General features: G+C 43.5%; 1 protein-coding gene across 1 annotated transcript; it reads left to right on the top strand.

The window, feature by feature from the left end:
* Positions 1-9259: 9259 nt before the first annotated feature.
* LOC135543895 (potassium channel subfamily K member 4-like) lies at positions 9260-16348 on the top strand. The gene is made up of 6 exons (XM_064971207.1): positions 9260-9448; positions 13423-13540; positions 13637-13797; positions 13914-14100; positions 15385-15527; positions 15728-16348. The coding sequence occupies exons 1-6, from the start codon at positions 9260-9262 to the stop codon at positions 16343-16345; spliced, it is 1416 nt and encodes a 471-aa protein (XP_064827279.1). The 3' UTR covers positions 16346-16348.
* The last annotated feature ends 1911 nt before the right edge of the window (positions 16349-18259 follow it).

An 18259-nucleotide genomic window follows, 5' to 3' on the forward strand; every position in this document is an offset into this window, starting at 1 on the left:
TGTGGTTGGCTCTGTGGAGGAGAACACAGATGTCCAGCAGAACATCTGAGGAGAAAGGGAAAGGTTGCAAACTAGAGGAGAGTGTTAAGTGAACACAGTGTGCTGATAGTTCAGAGTAGATAGGGTATGTTTGCCAGGAGAACAAAACAGGTAAAAGTTCCAACCAGTTTTACCCAAATTACATGTATTTTACAAACAAGGCCACAGATCAAAATATGGTTCTATCTTGAAATACATTCATAAACAAATAAGTAGAATCATAATTATGTTGATGGAACAAGTCATTATATTTTTTTGATCCAATTAAAGTGAGTGTTCTTACCATAAAAATGTCCAATTAATATAAATAATCAGGAGTAACTAAGAATAAGTGACTGATCCAATGGGAGACAATGTATGACAGTATACTTTATCCTGTGATAGCCTCTATTCAGTGAATACAGAAGCGTGTGTCTAAATTCTAATCCGCTGTTAATAGAACTCTGTGTGAGCCCCTTATTGATGTGATCAGCATTTCCACTGTCACTGGCAGCTTAATGTGCCTTGATTCAGTTTGGCAATAACTGCCACTGTCTGAGCAGAAGCACAGTCGCCATCTCCAGTTTATTTATTAGGGGGATTTTAGAATAGAAATAAATAACATTTTAGTAGCCAAACCACCACATGTACAGGGTTAAGGCCAAATCATGACTACATTAAAAACAACAGAACACACAAAGTCTCGGAAGCGAACCAGAGGTCTCATTTGTCTGTGCAGGAGTGATGGGGGCAGAGTGTCCACTCGTGGGCACAGGGGGCTCAGTCTGTGGTAGGGGCTGTCCCTCTGATGCACGAGATGAAGGCAGAGAAATGGAGGGAATCGATGTGGGCACGGGGGATACAGTCTGTGGCTCTGGGGAACCATGCAGTGGCACAGGAGAGACTGGGTGAGTGGGCCACCTCGAGCCCTGTCTGCGGGGCCTGGACGTGTGTGTGGAGGGAGGGGTTGTGGGGCTTCCTGGGGTTAGAGGCCCGTCTGTATGGGGCTAACCTGTCCAGGTGCAGTGCCAATTTTCTCCCCCCGGGAAACAGCTGGACCCAGTACACAACCTCTCCCATCCTCGCCAGGAACCTGCAGGGCCCCACCAGTGACTGTCCAGCTTGGGGCATTGTCCTTTCTTTCTTAGGGGGCTGAAGACCCAGATCAGCTCCCCAGCCTCAAAGTGCCTTCCCCTGGTGTGCACATCATGGGTAATTTTCTGCCTCACACGTGCGTTCATCAGCTGTTCTCTCTGCTGATGAAGTGGGCTGTCTCCTGGCGTACCCCGGCCCCGGGGGGACGGCAGGGCTGTCACGGGGCCGACCAAGTAGCATGAGTAGGACAGGCTTGCGAAGGTGGAATCCTGGACAGCGGAGAAGCGCGCCATGAGAACCATATGGGCAGATGTTTCTCCTAGTCACGCTGTGTTTGGCAGAGATTATTAAAACCCTCCACGAAACCATTGCTTTGTGGCTGAAGTGGCGTCATGCCGATCTTATGCGTTCCCAGCCTCTCACACATGGTGGCAAACAGATGGTTCCTGCCTTGGCCGCTGTAAATTGATTCAACAGCGGCTTGTTTGCTCCCCCCTCTCTCTCTCTCTCTCTCTCTCTCTCTCTCTCTCTCTCTCTCTCTCTCTCTCTCTCCCTCCCTCTCTCTCTCTCTCTCTCCCTCTCCCTCCCCCTCTCTCTCTCTCTCTCTCTCTCTCTCTCTCCCCCCTCTCTCTCTCTCTCTCTCTCTCCTCTCCCCCTCTCTCTCTCTCTCTCTCTCTCTCTCTCTCTCTCTCCCTCTCTCTCTCTCTCTCTCTCTCTCTCTCTCTCTCTCTCCCTCTTACCCTTGTTTAAAAGCCTTTCTGGACAAGATGCGATTAGATTAAAGTGTAAAGTTCCTAGGCATATCGATTACAGTATAAGAGTATGCCGGTGGTTTGCAGGTGGTGTGTTGGACCTATAGGGAAACGTCTTTCAGCCTCATTCAGCTACCATACATGGCCACAATTCTGTAATGTCATGCACTGAACACTGTATAGACTGGAGGAATATGAGAAAACCATAGTAAAATGTATTTATTGGATACTGACTGTAATGTTTTTAAATCAATTGTCACTGGCAAGCTTAAATTTTATAGAAATGGTGAAATGAAGTCTCTGAGTGTGAGAACATGTGTGAGAACATTATCACAAGTTATATGAGACGACCAACCCACACGGTAGTTACTACATTGTTGTACTTTTTTGCTAAGCCGCCTTGTAACAATATTTGACTTCTTGTTATCAGTGCACTGTGGCAAGCCCGTCTTCCACTAAATGGGACAAAATTGCAGACGCTTGCAAACAAATCCATTTCCAGACCCAGAAGTCCATGCATCATCAAAAATGGCAGAAAGGGGGCTTAGATGTAAAAAGGCCCTAATTGAAAAAAGTGCTCATGATGGAAGTCAAGTCATCATCCACCTCTTCTTTACTTCTCACATCCCTCCCTTTCCTCGTTTCTCCCCTCGCCACCACCCACTCTCTCCTTTTCACATGTAATTGCCGGTCAATTTGCCATCAGTTAAATCAATGTAGACATTTCATCCCAATGAAGCTTGTTTTTCACTCCATTGCCCATCCCTTGTAAATCTGCCCCTTATCTCTCTGATCAACTCTCTCTTCATCTCTCTCTCTGTATTCTTGCTGCTTTGTCTCACTTGTCTTTGTTTAGGTAAACATCTTGCCAAGACAGAGAATACTAAGAAACCAAGGAGAAGAACAAATGAGAATCTGAGTCCTGCAGTCATCTCTGAGGGAACATAAGTAAGGACATTTACATTTTCTTATCTTTTCCTCTTAGAAATTACAAGGTAAGTTGCAATGATGTTGATGACAACAAAAATGGTGTTTGACAGTATTGACATTTTGAGAATGATTTTTAATTAATTGAAAAAAAAATTATCTTCCAATTCAGTTATTATTTCCATGCTGATGTCTTGAAATGAATCAGGGGCTGTGACAAATCTGTCAGCAATATATCACTATTTCTACACCATTGAATCTCCAGAGTTTATTGAAGGGTGTCTATATTGGTTGATGGTCTTCTGGCCACCGGTTGTCTCAAGGCAATTCTAACAATTCTAACTCTTTAGTTTCACCCCTTCCCTCTTCTGTACTTTCATCGTCAAATGTCCAGTTTCCACTCAGACCAGATATTCTGATTCTTGTCAGCACTTTATTAATTATTGTATATTCCTGTCTGTTTTCTTGTCTGAGTAATCAGTTCCTCTTTTATGTTTACTTCAAGATTCTCAGTATATGCAGTATATCTCCTGTATGCCTCTGTCTGTGCTTGGCCTTGATTTACCGACTCCCAGCCCTCTGAGTAACAAGACTCCTGTTTCATAGCAGTTGGACTCAGTTCAGTTTTTTTGTGAGCAAAGGGGATCTGTAGGCTCTCTCACAGATTGAATTGACGAAGCTGAATGTGTCTCAAAGTTCCTTTGGTGGGTGTATATAGCTAATCAAATGATCCTTGTCTGCCAGGGCACCAGTAGTACAGTATAGAAGAAAGATTGGTATAACTTCCAAGAATTTTCTTGATAGACCGTCTTATCATTTGCATGCAAGTATTATATTTATGCTTATTTTGCCTTAAAACAGTTTAATTTAACATAGTGTACATTGATTAAATGACTACTGTATATGTAGTGACAAAGGAAGAGACTCCCCGGGAAGCTGATCTGGCCAGTGAGAGAGAGAGAAAGTTTATGTTTTCCTGTCAAAGCCTTGTATAACTGAGTAGGGGACTAATATATTTCATACTCACTGACAATGATGGCAATAGGCCCAGAATTAACAGCGTATAGGTACATCAGTTAATTGCAAACTGGGCTTTTTGATCTTAGAGACTCCTTCTCTGACAAACAGGGCCACTCTGAGTAACACAGTCTCTGAAGGTGTCTCATGCTTCATCCAGATTTCCTCAGAGGGGTCTTTTTGGTTAGTGAGACCAAGCTAAGAGTCCATTCGGGAATTTAGGATTTGAATCATACACTCTTAGAAAAGGGCTCCAAAAGAGTTATCCAGCTGTCCCCATAGGAGAACCCTTTTCGGTTCCAGGTAGAACCATTTTCGGTTCTGTGTAGAACCCTCTGTGAAAAGGGTTCTACATGAAACCCAAAGGGGTTCTACCTGGAACAAAAAAGTGTTATTCAAAGGGTTCTCCTATGGGGACAGCCGAATAACCCATTTAGGTTCTAGATAACACCTTTTTTTGGAAGAGTGTACGAGAACACAGTACAGAATTTTCATTCCCTCAAAATATAGTAACATTTATTCAAATTCAATGTTTAAACACATCATTAGTCAAATACATTTTGTTTATTCAATCATCAGTTAATTGACATTGATTTGACCCAACAGTGAGAGAGACAGAAAGAGAGAGAGTGCTAATGGTGATTAAAGTGCATGTCAATGGGGATCTTGTTGTTGCTGTCACACCAAAACAGTCTGGTATAGTCATGAATAATAAAACAACATTGGTCATGCGTAGAAGTCCATATTTGAAGTGTATAAAGTTGATGAAGCCACTGTAGGTTTGGTAAATTGTGCCAGTCCCATTCCTGATGCCCTCTCCTTGTGGTTCCAACCAATTTCACCCATTCTGTTTGGTGCTGCGATAGCAATAACATCTATTTGATACAGCATAGTTCTGAAAAATAGTTAAAGGTATTCTAGATACCTAATATGCTACCTGGCAGCTGTATGTGTAGAAAGTCCAACTGTAGTACAAAATACATACCTCATACATTTCAAATGTTTCATTAGCTGTGTGGATGCAGAAATAAACTGGCACTTCTCAAGTTGGTTTGGAGAGGAAGAGAGGAAGGAAAGCAGTAGTATGGAAGAAGATGTATACACAGGAAAGATAGGAGGGTGGTAAGCATGTCCAGCTTGGGGCATTAGATCACTTTATTGGCCAATTGCACACAAGGTCCAACCAAAATGTAAATTCCACTTTTTACCCAAAAACACATCAAGGTTTTGGGAGAGGTGCAGGGGGCTGCCACATTGGGGGCTGTTGTGTGGGGTTAAGTGCCTTGCAACCCTCCAATTGCCAGCTCACTTCTCGACAGATTGTTTCCGTCAGACCTGGGATTTGAACTGGCAATCCTCCTGTTACTGGCCTGCTTCTCTAGCCACTAGGCTACCTGCCCCCCCATCACATCTTTGATTGGGATATTCTGGGAGCTCACTCCCATCAACTGCATAGCCCTGGGAAGCATAACCACAACCTTACTGCTGCACACACACAAATGCCCACACACACACCACACACAGCAGCAGCAGTTCCAGGGTGCGGCTAGGTTCTTTGACGGGCTCTGCTGAGGGTAGCAGAGGGAGGGGGAGCCTGTTGCCCATTGCGGAGTCGGCAGTGTAACGCCAGCAGACCTCGTAAACTCCACTAGAGGAATTGATCCTGGCACTGTCATACTAAGACACTGATACTCTGCTACTCATACCCATAGAGAGAGCTACACGACTACAGTATATTGTAGGAGTATGAAAAAGTGTTACACTGTATGTCTGAATAGTGGAATTGCTCACTATCACACATACATGATATAGCCTACACCACAATGTCGATACCAGTGGAGGCTGCTGAGGGGAGGACGGCTCATGATAATGTCTGGAATGGAGCAAATCGAACGGCATCAAACACATGGAAACCATGTGGTTTATGTTGTTGATACCTTTCCACCTATTCCAGGTGCCCTTCCTCCCCAAATAAGGTGCCACCAAAAGTCTGTGTCCGATTTCCACAAGAGACACTGTTAGTCCCTACCCTCCTCTCCACTTATTGCCTTGGAGAAACTGAGTGATCCAAATCAGGGTAGAGGAAACAACAAAAAAAGCAATAAGCTAATTCTAGCTCAGTGTATCTGCATTGACCCCTCCCTCCCTCCATCTCTCCCACTCCCTTTCTCTCACTCATTCCACCTCTCCCTCTGATTCCACCTCTCTCCCTAGCTCTCTCTCTTCAAAGTCAATTTGATGGAGTAGCTTTTCATTTCTTGGACACTCAGCAACAGCCTCTCCCACGCGCTCATGCACATGCACGCTCGTGCACGTTTACTCTCCTCGCGTCTAGTGTGAGTGTGTGAAAGAGACCCTTCCTATAGCTGCTGATTTCCTGGATTTTTAAGATCGTTCATTTTGAGGTAAGAGATGTCCACAGGCTTCACCCCCTGTGTGTTAGAGAGACCACAAATCCTGCTTCCATTGGATGAGATAATGAACATTGCAATTGTTTCATTGCTACAGATAAAGTACCCCATATTAACTTCATTCTGTGTAATCGAAGGATGTATTCTCAGGCATTTTGACTCTGTTGTGTGAAGTATCTGTACCTTAGAAGAGCCATGACTTGAGCGTGAGGATGACGTCTTTATACGACAGTTAGGCATTAAATCTGTTCATGGTTTTCTATAACTGTGCAGCCATGTTAAAGTGGAGAGATTGTAATTAAGAACAATTCAAATGAAACCTTGTTAAAGTTTCAAATGATTGTTTGGTGGCACTGAAAAGGCCTTTTTGACAGCTTTTGTAATTTTATAAAAAGATAACTTGACTGTCACTAGTGATTGATGTCAGCTAATGCACATGACTAAAAGGGAGGTTGAAGGGCAGTTATTTTGATCTGAGAGCATGTGCAAAATAGCTGCACGTTAGGATGAAAGGCTTGTCTGTCTATGCATTTTGTGTGTATCCCTAGCAGCTGCTGAGGTTGTTTGGCTGGGTAGTGTAAATTTCACTGTGTGGGTGACAGGTTATTGGTCTCAGGTTAAATCAGGCCCAGAGGAGTTGCTGACTGCAAAAGCAATGTTATATCTTCGATGACAGAGAAAAAGCACAGATGTAACCTGTCACACACTCACAGTACATACAGTGTAGGCCTACTGCACAACATCAATACAGAAAATCAGACAGAAGACAATATTACACCTACATGTAAATATACAGCATTAGTGTGTCCCTGGGGTCTTGAACCTGGGCTGACTAAAAATCTAAAGCTGTGTCAAGGACTAAACTACCCAATCACTCAGCAGCTTGGAAAGGACATTACACTGAATGTGTAATTCAGCTCAGTCTCATCACATCTGGGACCTGAGAATCATGGGGTATTAATTCTTCACACAGCCGAGCCTGCTAGTGTGGTATATCTGGTGTAGAATAATGTTTTCCCCTGTGTTAATGGACAGACATGGCCGGAGGCACGTGCAGACACACACACACACACACACACACACCTTTTTCGGGCTCTAACCCACTCTGCTGGCTGAAGCACACCTCTATTTGTCTATTGTCTCGGAACTTGGAAGTTCATTGTAGAAAGATAAGGTCATAATTTCCCACTTGGAAAGTAACTGAGTCAACCAATAGGAAGCTCTACGCCACAAAAACGTATCTAACTTTAACCTGAGATTCAGAGTTTGCGAGTTTTCTTGAACACAGCCTTTTTTATGTATATTGACTCTGCATTCTGTATGTTTGTGTACCTTGCTCCATCCACCATTATATCACCTTGATGATTTTTTTTTCTCCCCAATGTGATCCATTAGAGATGTGCATCTGTTGTATGTTCTCTCTCTCACACAGGGTTTTGGTTGACAGCTCATTTTCTGTCGTTTTGGTGACGTTACGTTTACAATCAAAAGCATCATGTAGCAGTGCTGAACCACATGTTTCATTGTCACACAGGGAACCTCTCATCAATGGAAAACAAACAACAAATAATTCTGAACAACAGGGAATTGTCGTGTTCAAAGTTGATTGATCTCATACATAATAACTAACCTTTAACATGATATTTGTAATGTTGTCAAACATTAATGAGTAATCTCTTCAGTAACTAGTGGTCCAATAACAATGGTTATTTTGTTCAACACCAACGTCTTGGTAAAACCCACCCAGTGTCCCCACCTTCGGGCTGTGAGGAGGACGGCCATCCCCGCAGCTACGGGTCCAGAATCTCCATCCTCAGCCGCAGAGGGAAGAGCAGCTGGAAGAGGAGGAAGAGGGAGGAGGAGAAGGAGAGAGAGAGGTAACCAAGTGATGAAGCGTAGTGTGGTAGATAGTAATGAGCCTTTACTTAGACACATCTCTGGTAGAATTCAAGTCCATTCCTGGTTTCAACTCATACCACATCCATGATGCCACCGAAAAACAACACTAGGCTTGTCTGCTCCAGTGAGACATGATTGCTTCATGCTTATTAGACTGTATACAGTACACTCTTAGAAAAAAAGATGCTGTGTAGAACCTTACATGGTTCTTCGGCTGTCCCCATAGGAGAACCCTTTGAAAACCCATTTTTGGTTACAGGTAGCAAAAAGTGTTCTCCTATGGGGACAGCTGAAGAACCCCTTTGAAACCCTTTTTTTAAAGAGTGCAGCCTACACATATAGTATAACCATCAGCAACATGTTTTAATTAATTATAATTATATAATAATAATTAATTTCATCATAATATGGTATTAGTCTTATTATATTAGTTTCCGGTCAGTAATATGGTGGGGGCATATTATGGTGGGGCTACAGTCTGTATTACCTTTAGTTTCACAGTAATATGGTGGGGGCTACAGTCTGTAACCATTTCAGGTCAGTAATATGGTGTACAGTTGTATTACCTTTAGTTTCCGGCCAGTAATATGGTGGGGGCTACAGTCTGTATTACCTTTAGTTTCCGGTCAGTAATATGGTGGGGGCTACAGTCTGTATTACCTTTAGTTTCCGGTCAGTAATATGGTGGGGGCTACAGTCTGTATTACCTTTAGTTTCCGGTCAGTAATATGGTGGGGGCTACAGTCTGTATTACCTTTAGTTTCCGGTCAGTAATATGGTGGGGGCTACAGTCTGTATTACCTTTAGTTTCAGGTCAGTAATATGGTGGGGGCTACAGTCTGTATTACCTTTAGTTTCCGGTCAGTAATATGGTGGGGGCTACAGTCTGTATTACCTTTAGTTTCCGGTCAGTAATATGGTGGGGGCTACAGTCTGTATTACCTTTAGTTTCCGGTCAGTAATATGGTGGGGGCTACAGTCTGTATTACCTTTAGTTTCCGGTTAATGATTACCTTGCAGTTTAGCTAGGCTTTCTGTCTGTGTTTGGTCTGTTTGTTCTGCAGCTGGGCCCCAGAGCGCTCCAGTACTGGCAGCGGGGGGAAGAAGCGTGCTTCTTTGGGGCTTAACGAAGGTGCAAGCATGCGCTGCTCCACCCTCCTGTGTATCCTGACGGGGGTGCTGCTCTACCTAGTGCTGGGGGCCGTGGTGTTCCAGGCCCTGGAGGCTCCCCATGAGGAGGGCCAGCACATACAGCTGCAGGACACACGCAGAGCCTTCTTGGAGAACTACACCTGCGTCAGCCCAGACATCCTGCAGGCCCTCATAGAGGTACTCTACATAGGCTAAACACACACCTACAGAACAAACAGGTTAAAATGACTGAATGACTGGGATATTAGACTTAGGGGTGTCCAAGGCAACGGTCATGAAATCCAATGAGACCTCTATAGTTGGGTTGCAGTACAATCAATCAATCAATCAAATGTATTTAAATTCAGCTGATGTCACAAAGTGCTGTACGGAATCCCAGCCTAAAACCCCAAACAGCAAGCAATGCAGGTGTAGAAGCACGGTGGCTAGGAAAAACTCCCTAGAAAGGCCAGAACCTAGGATGAAACCTAGAGAGGAACCAGGCTATGAGGGGTGGCCAGTACTCTTCTGGATGTGCCGGGTGGAGATTATAACAAAACATGGCCAAGATGTTCAAATGTTCATAGATGACCAGCAGGGTCAAATAATAATAATCACAGTGGTTGTCGAGGGTGCAACAGGTCAGCACCTCAGGAGTAAATATCAGTTGGCTTTTCATAGCCGATCATTCAGAGTATCTCTACTGCTCCTGCTGTCTCTAGATAGTTGAAAACAGCAGGTCTGGGACAGGTAGCACGTCCGGTGAACAGGTCAGGGTTCCATAGCCCCCAACAGTTGAAACTGGAGCAGCAGCACGGCCAGGAGGACTGGGGACAGCAAGGAGTCATCAGGCCAGGTAGTCCTGAGGCATGGTCCTAGGGCTCAGGTCCTCTGAGAGAGAGAAAGAAAGAAAGGCGAGAGAGAGAGAAAGAAAGAGAAAGAACGGCGAGAAAGAGAGAAAGAAAGAGAGAATTAGAGAGTACACTTAAATTCACACAGGACACCGGGTAAGACAGGATAAATACTCCAGATATAACAGACTGACCTTAGCCCCCGACACATAAACTACTGCAGCATAAACACTGGAGGCTAAGACAGGAGGGGTCGGGAGACACTGTGGCCCCGTCCAGATAGGGCCAAACAGGCAGGATATAACCCCACCCACTTTGCCAAAGCACAGCCCCCACACCACTATAGAGATATCTTCAACCACCAACTTACCATCCTGAGACATGGCCGAGAATAGCCCACGAAGATCTCCAGCACGGCACAACCCAAGGTTGGGCGCCAACCCAGACAGGAAGATCCCGTCAGTGACTCAACCCATTCAAGTGACGCACTTCTCATAGGGACAGCATGGAAGAGTACCAGTAAGCCAGTGACTCAGCTCCTGTAATAGGGTTTGAGGCAGAGAATCCCAGTGGAGAGGGGAACCGGCCAGGCAGAGACAGCAAGGGCGGTTCGTTACTCCAGTGCCTTTCCGTTCACCTTCACACTCCTGGGCCAGACTACACTCAATCATAGGACCTACTGAAGAGATGAGTCTTCAATAAAATACTTAAAGGTTGAGACCGAGTCCGCGTCTCTCACATGGATAGACAGACCATTCCATAAAAATGGAGCTCTATAGAAGAAAGCCCTGCCTCCAGCTCCCTTAAGGAGGCCTGCGTCTTGGGACCGTAGCGTACGTGTAGGTATGTACGGCAGGACCAAATCGGAAAGATAGGTAGGAGCAAGCCCATGTAATGTTAGCAGTAAAAACTTGAAATTAGCCCTTGCCTTAACAGGAAGCCAGTGTAGAGAGGCTAGCACTGGAGTAATATGATCATTTTTTTGGGGTTCTAGTCAAGATTCTAGCAGCCGTGTTAAGCACTAACTGAAAGGTATTTAGTGCCGTATCTGGGTAGCCGGAAAGTAGAGCATTGCAGTAGTCTAACCTAGAAGTGACAAAAGCATGGATTAATTTTTCTGCATCGTTTTTGGACAGAAACTTTCTGATTTTTGCAATGTTACGTAGATGGAAAAAAGCTGTCCTTGAAACAGTCTTAATATATTCGTCAAAAGAGAGATCAAGATCCAGAGTAACGCCGAGGTCCTTCACAGTTTTATTTGAGACGACTGTACAACCATCAAGAATAATTGTCAGATTCAACATAAGATCTCTTTGTTTCTTGGGACCTAGAACAAACATCTCTGTTTTGCCCGAGTTTAAAAGTAGAACATTTGCCAACATCTACTTCCTTATGTCTGAAACACATGCTTCTAGTGAGGGCAATTTTGGGGCTTCACCATGTTTCATCGAAATGTACAGCTTGTGTGTCATGCGCATAGCAGTGAAAGTTAACATTATTTTTCCGAATGACATCACCAAGAGGTAAAATATATAGTGAAAACAATAGTGGTCCTAAAACGGAGCCTTGAGGAACACCAAAATTTACAGTTGATTTGTCAGAGGACAAATTATCCGCAAAGAGAAACTGATATCTTTCCGACAGATAAGATCTAAACCAGGCCAGAACTTGTCCCTATAGACCAATTTGGATTTCCAATCTCTCCAAAAGAATGTGGTGATCGATGGTATCAAAAGCAGCACGAAGGTCTAGGAGCATGAGGACAGATGCAGTGCCTCGGTCTGACGCCATTAAAAGGTAATTTATCACCTTCACAAGTGCAGTCAGTGCTATGATGGTGTCTATAACCAGACTGAAGCGTTTTGTATACATTGTTTGTCTTCAGGAAGGCAGTGAGTTGCTGCGCTACAGCTTTTTCTAACATTTTTGAGAGGAATGGGAGATTCGATACAGGCCGATAGTTTTTTATATTTTCTGGGTCAAGGTTTGGCTTTTTCAAGAGAGGTTTTATTACTGCCACTTTTAGTGAGTTTGGTTCACATCCGGTGGATAGAGAGCCATTTATTATGTTCAACATAAGAGGGCCAAGCACAGGAAGTAGCTCTTTCAGTAGTTTAGTTGGAATAGGGTCCAGTATGCAGCTTGAAGGTTTAGAGGTCATGATTATTTTCATCAATGTGTCAAGAGATATAGTACTAAAAACTTGAGTATCTCCCTTGATCCTATGTCCTGGCAGAGTTGTGCAGACTCAGGACAACTGAGCTGTGGAGGAATGTGCAGATTTAAAGAGGAGTCCGTAATTTGCTTTCTCATTATCTTTTTTTTCCTCAAAAAAGTTCATGAATTTATCACTGCTGAAGTGAAATCTATCCTCTCTTGGGGAATGCTGCTTTTTTAGTTTTTAGCTTTGTGACAGTATCAAAAATACATTTTGGATTGTTCTTATTTTCCTCAATTAAGTTGGAAAAATAGGATGATTGAGGAGCAGTGAGGGCTCTTCGATACTGCACGGTACTGTCTTTCCAAACTAGTCGGAAGACTTCCAGTTTGGTGTAGCGCCATTTCCGTTCCAATTTTTGGAAGCTTGCTTCAGAGCTCGGATATTTTCTGTATACCAGGGAGATAGTTACTTATGACAAATGTTTTTTGGGGTGCGACTGCATCTAGGGTATTGCGCAAGGTTAAATTGAGTTCTTCAGTTAGGTGGTTAACTGATTTTTGTATTCTGACGTCCTTGAGTAGGTGGAGGGAGTCTGGAAGGGCATCTAGGAATCTTTGGATTGTCCGAGAATTTATAGCATGACTTTTGATGATCCTTGGTTGGGGTCTGAGCAGATTATTTGTTGCAATTGCAAACGTAATAAAATGGTGGTTCGATAGTCCAGGATTATGAGGAAAAACATTAAGATCCACAACATTTATTCCACGGGGTAAAACTAGGTACAGTGTTTGACTGTGGCAGTGAGTAGGTCCAGAGACATGTTGTCCAAAACCCACTGAGTCGATGATGGCTCCGAAAACCTTTTGGAGTGGGTCTGTGGACTTTTCCATGTGAATATTAAAGTCACCAAAAATTGGAATATTATCTGCAATGACTACAAGGTCTGATAGGAATTCAGGGAACTAAATGGTAATAAAAAATAAAGAAACGTAAAGTTGGCAGGTAGCAAGTAAGGTAAGCAACAAACCGCACAGCAGCACGTAAACAAGTCTACAAGTTATACAATGCAAATACAGAAATATTCAGGTCCAAACACTACAATCACTGTTTCTCTTCTCTCTCTCTCTTATCACTTTAACTTTCTGACTGTCCCATCCCAGGAGGTGGCAGATGCTGTGGGTGCGGGTGTGGATCCTAGCAGCAATTCCTCCACCTTCACCAGCCAATGGGACCTGGCCAGCGCCTTTTTCTTCTCTGGGACCATCGTCACCACCATTGGTAAATCAGCAGGCTGATCTCCCCTATGTTTAATCCATTGTTACACACTGACACTACCTATCCCAATCCTAATGCTCTACAAACTATCACCCTCAGGTTTTGGGAACATCTCCCCAAAGACAGAAGGGGGGCAGCTGTTCTGTATTTTTTATGCCCTGGTGGGGATCCCTCTGTTTGGTATCCTGCTGGCTGGAGTTGGAGACCATCTGGGGACCGGGCTGAGGAAGGCCATCCTCAAAATTGAATTTCTCTTAGCGGTGAGACACTAAATATTTGGTTTAATGTGTTTCCTCTGTCTTTCTCGGCCTGTCAGTATTTCAGTCCCTCTATTTCCTTCTTTCCTCTTTTTCATGTTTTGCTGTCTCCCTCTCAGAAATGGAAGGTGAGTCCTACTATTGTTCGAGTCATCTCAGCCATACTCTCCATCCTGTTGGGGGTAGCACTCTTCGTTGCAGTGCCAACGCTGGTGTTTCAGGAGGTGGAGAAGTGGACTCTCCTGGAGGCGTCCTACTTTGTTGTCATCACCCTGACTACAGTGGGTTTTGGAGACTATGTTGCAGGTACTTCCGCCACTGCATTTAGGATTAGGTCAAGGAATCTGTCTCAAAAGGTCAAAACACACATTTCATTGTTGAAACTCTCTTTACCTAGTTGAAAATCTCTTTTCCTAGTTGAAACTCTCTTTTCCTAGTTGAAACTCTTTTCAGTGTTGAAACTCTTTTTCAGTGTTGAAACTCTCTCTTTCAGTGTTGAGACACATTAACAGACACAAACACCTGCTACTCCAGATTGATGTAGTTTAGGAGGCCTGAGTGATAAAATACAGTCACTCATTAAACTGGACATTTATTTTACTCTTTGTGAATAATTTAATCATTGAATGAAAGTTTAATTATTAACCCCATAGAGTTTTCCGGCAGCTCAGTCTGTAATGTTCACTAATGTGAGATTAATTTAATAAACCCCTAGAGTCAATGTCTGCGCCCCCGCTGAAATCTAATTAGCATAATAAAACATATAAAAATCTGTTTTTAAAATGATATTTAACCAGGTAAGTAAATTAAGAACACATTCTTATTTACAATGACGGCTAACCCCCCCGGCCAAACCCTACCCTGGACAATGCTGGGCCAATTGTGCGCCGCCCTAATCACGGCTGGTTGTGGCACAGCCTGGGAACAAACCAGGGTCTGCAGTGACACCTCTAACACTGCAATGCAATGCCTTAGACCGCTACGCCACTCGGGAGAACGGTTTAATCTAGAGATATCTCTCTGCATGGGCTGCGTCTTAATTCACCTCATCCGCCGATGTCGGCCTCGCGAAAACGTCTTTAGCGGTTTTGGCCTACAAACTATTATGACCCCGCTATGGAAAGATGAGACTGTTTTCCATGTATAAATCTGTTATTCAATGTGTTTCTATGGGCTAATCACAGTTTGGCCAAATTCAATGTTTCATCAAATATGTTTTTTTTTATACCTAAAGGGGTCCTAAAATTCAAAATCAAATAGCTAAATTATTATTTTTTAAAACATGATGCCACCAAAAATCAACAATAGGCTCGTCTGCTCCAATGAGACGTGATTGGTTCATGCTTATTAGACTGTACATTCTTAGAAAAAAAGATGCTATCTAGAACCTTAAATGGTCATTTGGCTGTCCCCATAGGAGAACCCTTTGAAAACCCTTATTTGGTTCCCACCCAGGCTTAGATTCTAGGGGGTTTTAACAGCAGATCTGTCATGTGTAAATTAACCTTTAGACCTGTAAGGTTGCTGATTCTCCATTGTCTACACCTGTAAACCCCTATCTATACCTATCCTATTGCTTATCTCTGTCAGGTGATAGTGGAGATGGTGGTAAAGACCACTGGTACAAGCCCCTGGTGTGGTTCTGGATCCTGCTGGGCCTGGCCTACTTTGCTTCCATCCTGTCCATGGTTGCAAACTGGCTTCGGGTCCTGTCCAAGAAGACCAGGGCTGAGGTGTGTAAAAACTGATCGGGCCCAAAATGGGAGAGTACAAACTACAAGCAAATGGGCTGCACTCTACACTTTGTCACCTATAGCCACCTGTTCTATTTCTCAATGATCCTCCCTTCCTCTCTTATCAACTCTCAAGTGTGTTGTGACTTCATTAGATTCTCTTTAAATAGTGATTTGATCTCTTTCCTCTCTCTTCCCAGATGGAGGAGCTCAGAGCCCGTACCACTGACTGGGGTCAGAACATCCAGAACATGTCCGTGGACTTCCGCATGCCGGACGACCCCTTCAAACGACGACGACGAAAGCGTCGACATGGCCCTCGCAGCCGAGGCAATGGGGCTGGCCACGTGTCTGGGACCCCTGGGAAGGGGGGCAGAGTGATGGAGAATGGCCAGCTGAACAGCCAATCAGAGACTGGATCGTCCTCATACTCTTACTCATCCAACGAGTCAGAGTCTGGATCTGCGACAGGGTCAGAGGTCTCGCAGCATGAGCAGGTAGTAGAGGAAAAAGAGAAGGATGTCGATAAGGAGAATGTCTTCCCAGAATCCCTGTATTCCCAGCCTCTGGACTACTTTGGAGAGAACCTGGCATACATTGATGAGTCCTCAGATGCAGTTAGTGGAAAATTACATTTGGATCCCCTGTTGGATCCAACACAGCCCGTCTCTACACGCTCACGAAAGCCCAAGAGGAGACGGCCCAGAAGGCCACCCCCAGAGAAGAGCCCTAAAATTAGCCCTACCAAGCCTGAGAAGAAAGAGCCCAATGGAGACATAAAACCCCCTGAAAATCCACCGCCACCGAAGGATAGATGAACCAAATGCTCAAAGGTGAGTTTGTATGTTTTTTCAGAGCATGTTGAAAATGGATAAACATATGGGAAAAAAAAGACAAATTATGAAACTGTCAAACTAGAAAATCCCAGACTCTGCTCTTTTTAGGGGTGAAGGGAAGAAGAAGTTGTGGGAAGAACTGAACCTGATTGATTATGTTTTATTCACAACACTGTTCATGTTTCATAAACATAGTTTGAGTGTGTGTATGCCTGATTCAAATAGGGAGTGAGCCTTGATGTAATAGCAGATTGACTTATTCAAATAATCCTAACAAAACTTAACCATGTCACTTTAACCTGATGTTGCCTTCGTAGTGTTTTAATAAGGAACACAATCTTATGTGCCCCATTTATCCATGTTTGCTTATGGAGTGAGCACTCCCTACTGGGCAATCATGAAACTGCAAAACCCTGTTTTCTCTGGATATAATAAGCAGTGAAGCACACCAACATGCATTGTATTTTTTTTTAATACTCTGAATCAATTTATATTTTTTGCCGTTAGGGGAAAAAAGCCTTATGACAATAACTCTCCCATAATGAATTTGTCCCTGAATGTCTAGAGCCCAAACTTTAGAGAAGAAAGCTTTGGTGTATATAATAGGAAAGTTCTAAGTCAAGGCACGAGTAAATCCAGTCTCTGCCAATAACCATATCTGGTCTTGCATGACCTTAGCCTAAGTATTACACTAGTGACGTTATTACTGTGTACAGCATATGCCATTGTATATATTTGAGTATTATTATTTGAATGTATTACACACAACTGTCCTGTAAAATAAACAACACATTTTTAAAATAATCAGAATATTTTGTGTGCATGCATGTGAGAGATTTTCCAGCATTTGCATTGTTTATCTGAGGAAAGGAAAGATGACTCAGTAAATGAAGGACAATGAAGATACAGTGGCACACTGAGAATGAATAACAGTCATTTAGAATTATATTGCATACAACCATCTTTTCTCAGTTCTTCAATTAACAAACTACATACCTGAAATGAGAAAAACATGTAATATGTCTTATCAACGCATTTTGCAACCTTTTGCACTTAAGAACACTTAAGGAAATTAAAATTGGGAAATAAATTGAAAAAAAAAGTTCATACTCACTGCACTGACACAGGTTGTTGATCATTTGGCAAATCTGACCATAACTCTATACTCATGATTCTTGCTTACAAGCAAACGCTCAAACAGGAAATACCAGTGACGCGCTCAATATGGAAGTGGTCAGACTGTTTCACTAGCGCAGACTAGAATATGTTCTGTGATTCATCCGATTGCATAGAGTTTACCACATCAGTCACAATTTCATTTATCCATTATTTTACCAGGTATGTTGACTGAGAACACATTCTCATTTACAGCAACAACCTGGGGAATAGTTGCAGGGGAAAGGAGGGGGATGAATGAGCCAATTTTAAACTGGGGATTATTAGGTGGCTGTGATGGTTTGAGGGCCAGATTGGGAATTTAGCCAGGACACCAGGGTTAACACCCCTACTCTTACAATAAGTGCTATGGAATCTTTAATGACCTCAGAGAGTCAGGACACCTGTTTAACATCCCATCGGAAAGACAGCACCCTACACAGGGCAGTGTCCCCAACCACTACCCTGGGGCATTGGGATACTTTCTAGACCAGAGGAAAGAGTGCCTCCTACTGGCCCTCCAACACCACCTGGTCTCCCATCCAGGGACTGACCAGGACCAACCCTGCTTAGCTTCAGAAGCAAGCCAGCAGTGGTATGCAGGGTGGTATTAATAAGTGCTTTGATGGCATCATCCCCACAGTGACTGTACTTACATATCACATACTTGCATATCACAACCAGAAGCCAGGCAACATCCTCACTGAGCTGAAGGCTGCTGCTTTCAAGGAGTGGGACACT

This window comes from Oncorhynchus masou, chromosome 8 (genome assembly GCF_036934945.1).
Source record: "Oncorhynchus masou masou isolate Uvic2021 chromosome 8, UVic_Omas_1.1, whole genome shotgun sequence".
Taxonomy (NCBI): domain Eukaryota; kingdom Metazoa; phylum Chordata; class Actinopteri; order Salmoniformes; family Salmonidae; genus Oncorhynchus; species Oncorhynchus masou.

What these genes read in the sequence shown, in the direction of transcription:
- LOC135543895 (XM_064971207.1), top strand. Translation starts at nt 9,260, where the DNA reads ATGCGCTGCTCCACCCTCCTGTGTATCCTGACGGGGGTGCTGCTCTAC. An exon ending in GACCATCGTCACCACCATTG is followed by an intron (nt 13,541 to 13,636) that starts GTAAATCAGCAG and finishes TATCACCCTCAG; the next exon opens with GTTTTGGGAACATCTCCCCA. An exon ending in TTTTGGAGACTATGTTGCAG is followed by an intron (nt 14,101 to 15,384) that starts GTACTTCCGCCA and finishes TATCTCTGTCAG; the next exon opens with GTGATAGTGGAGATGGTGGT.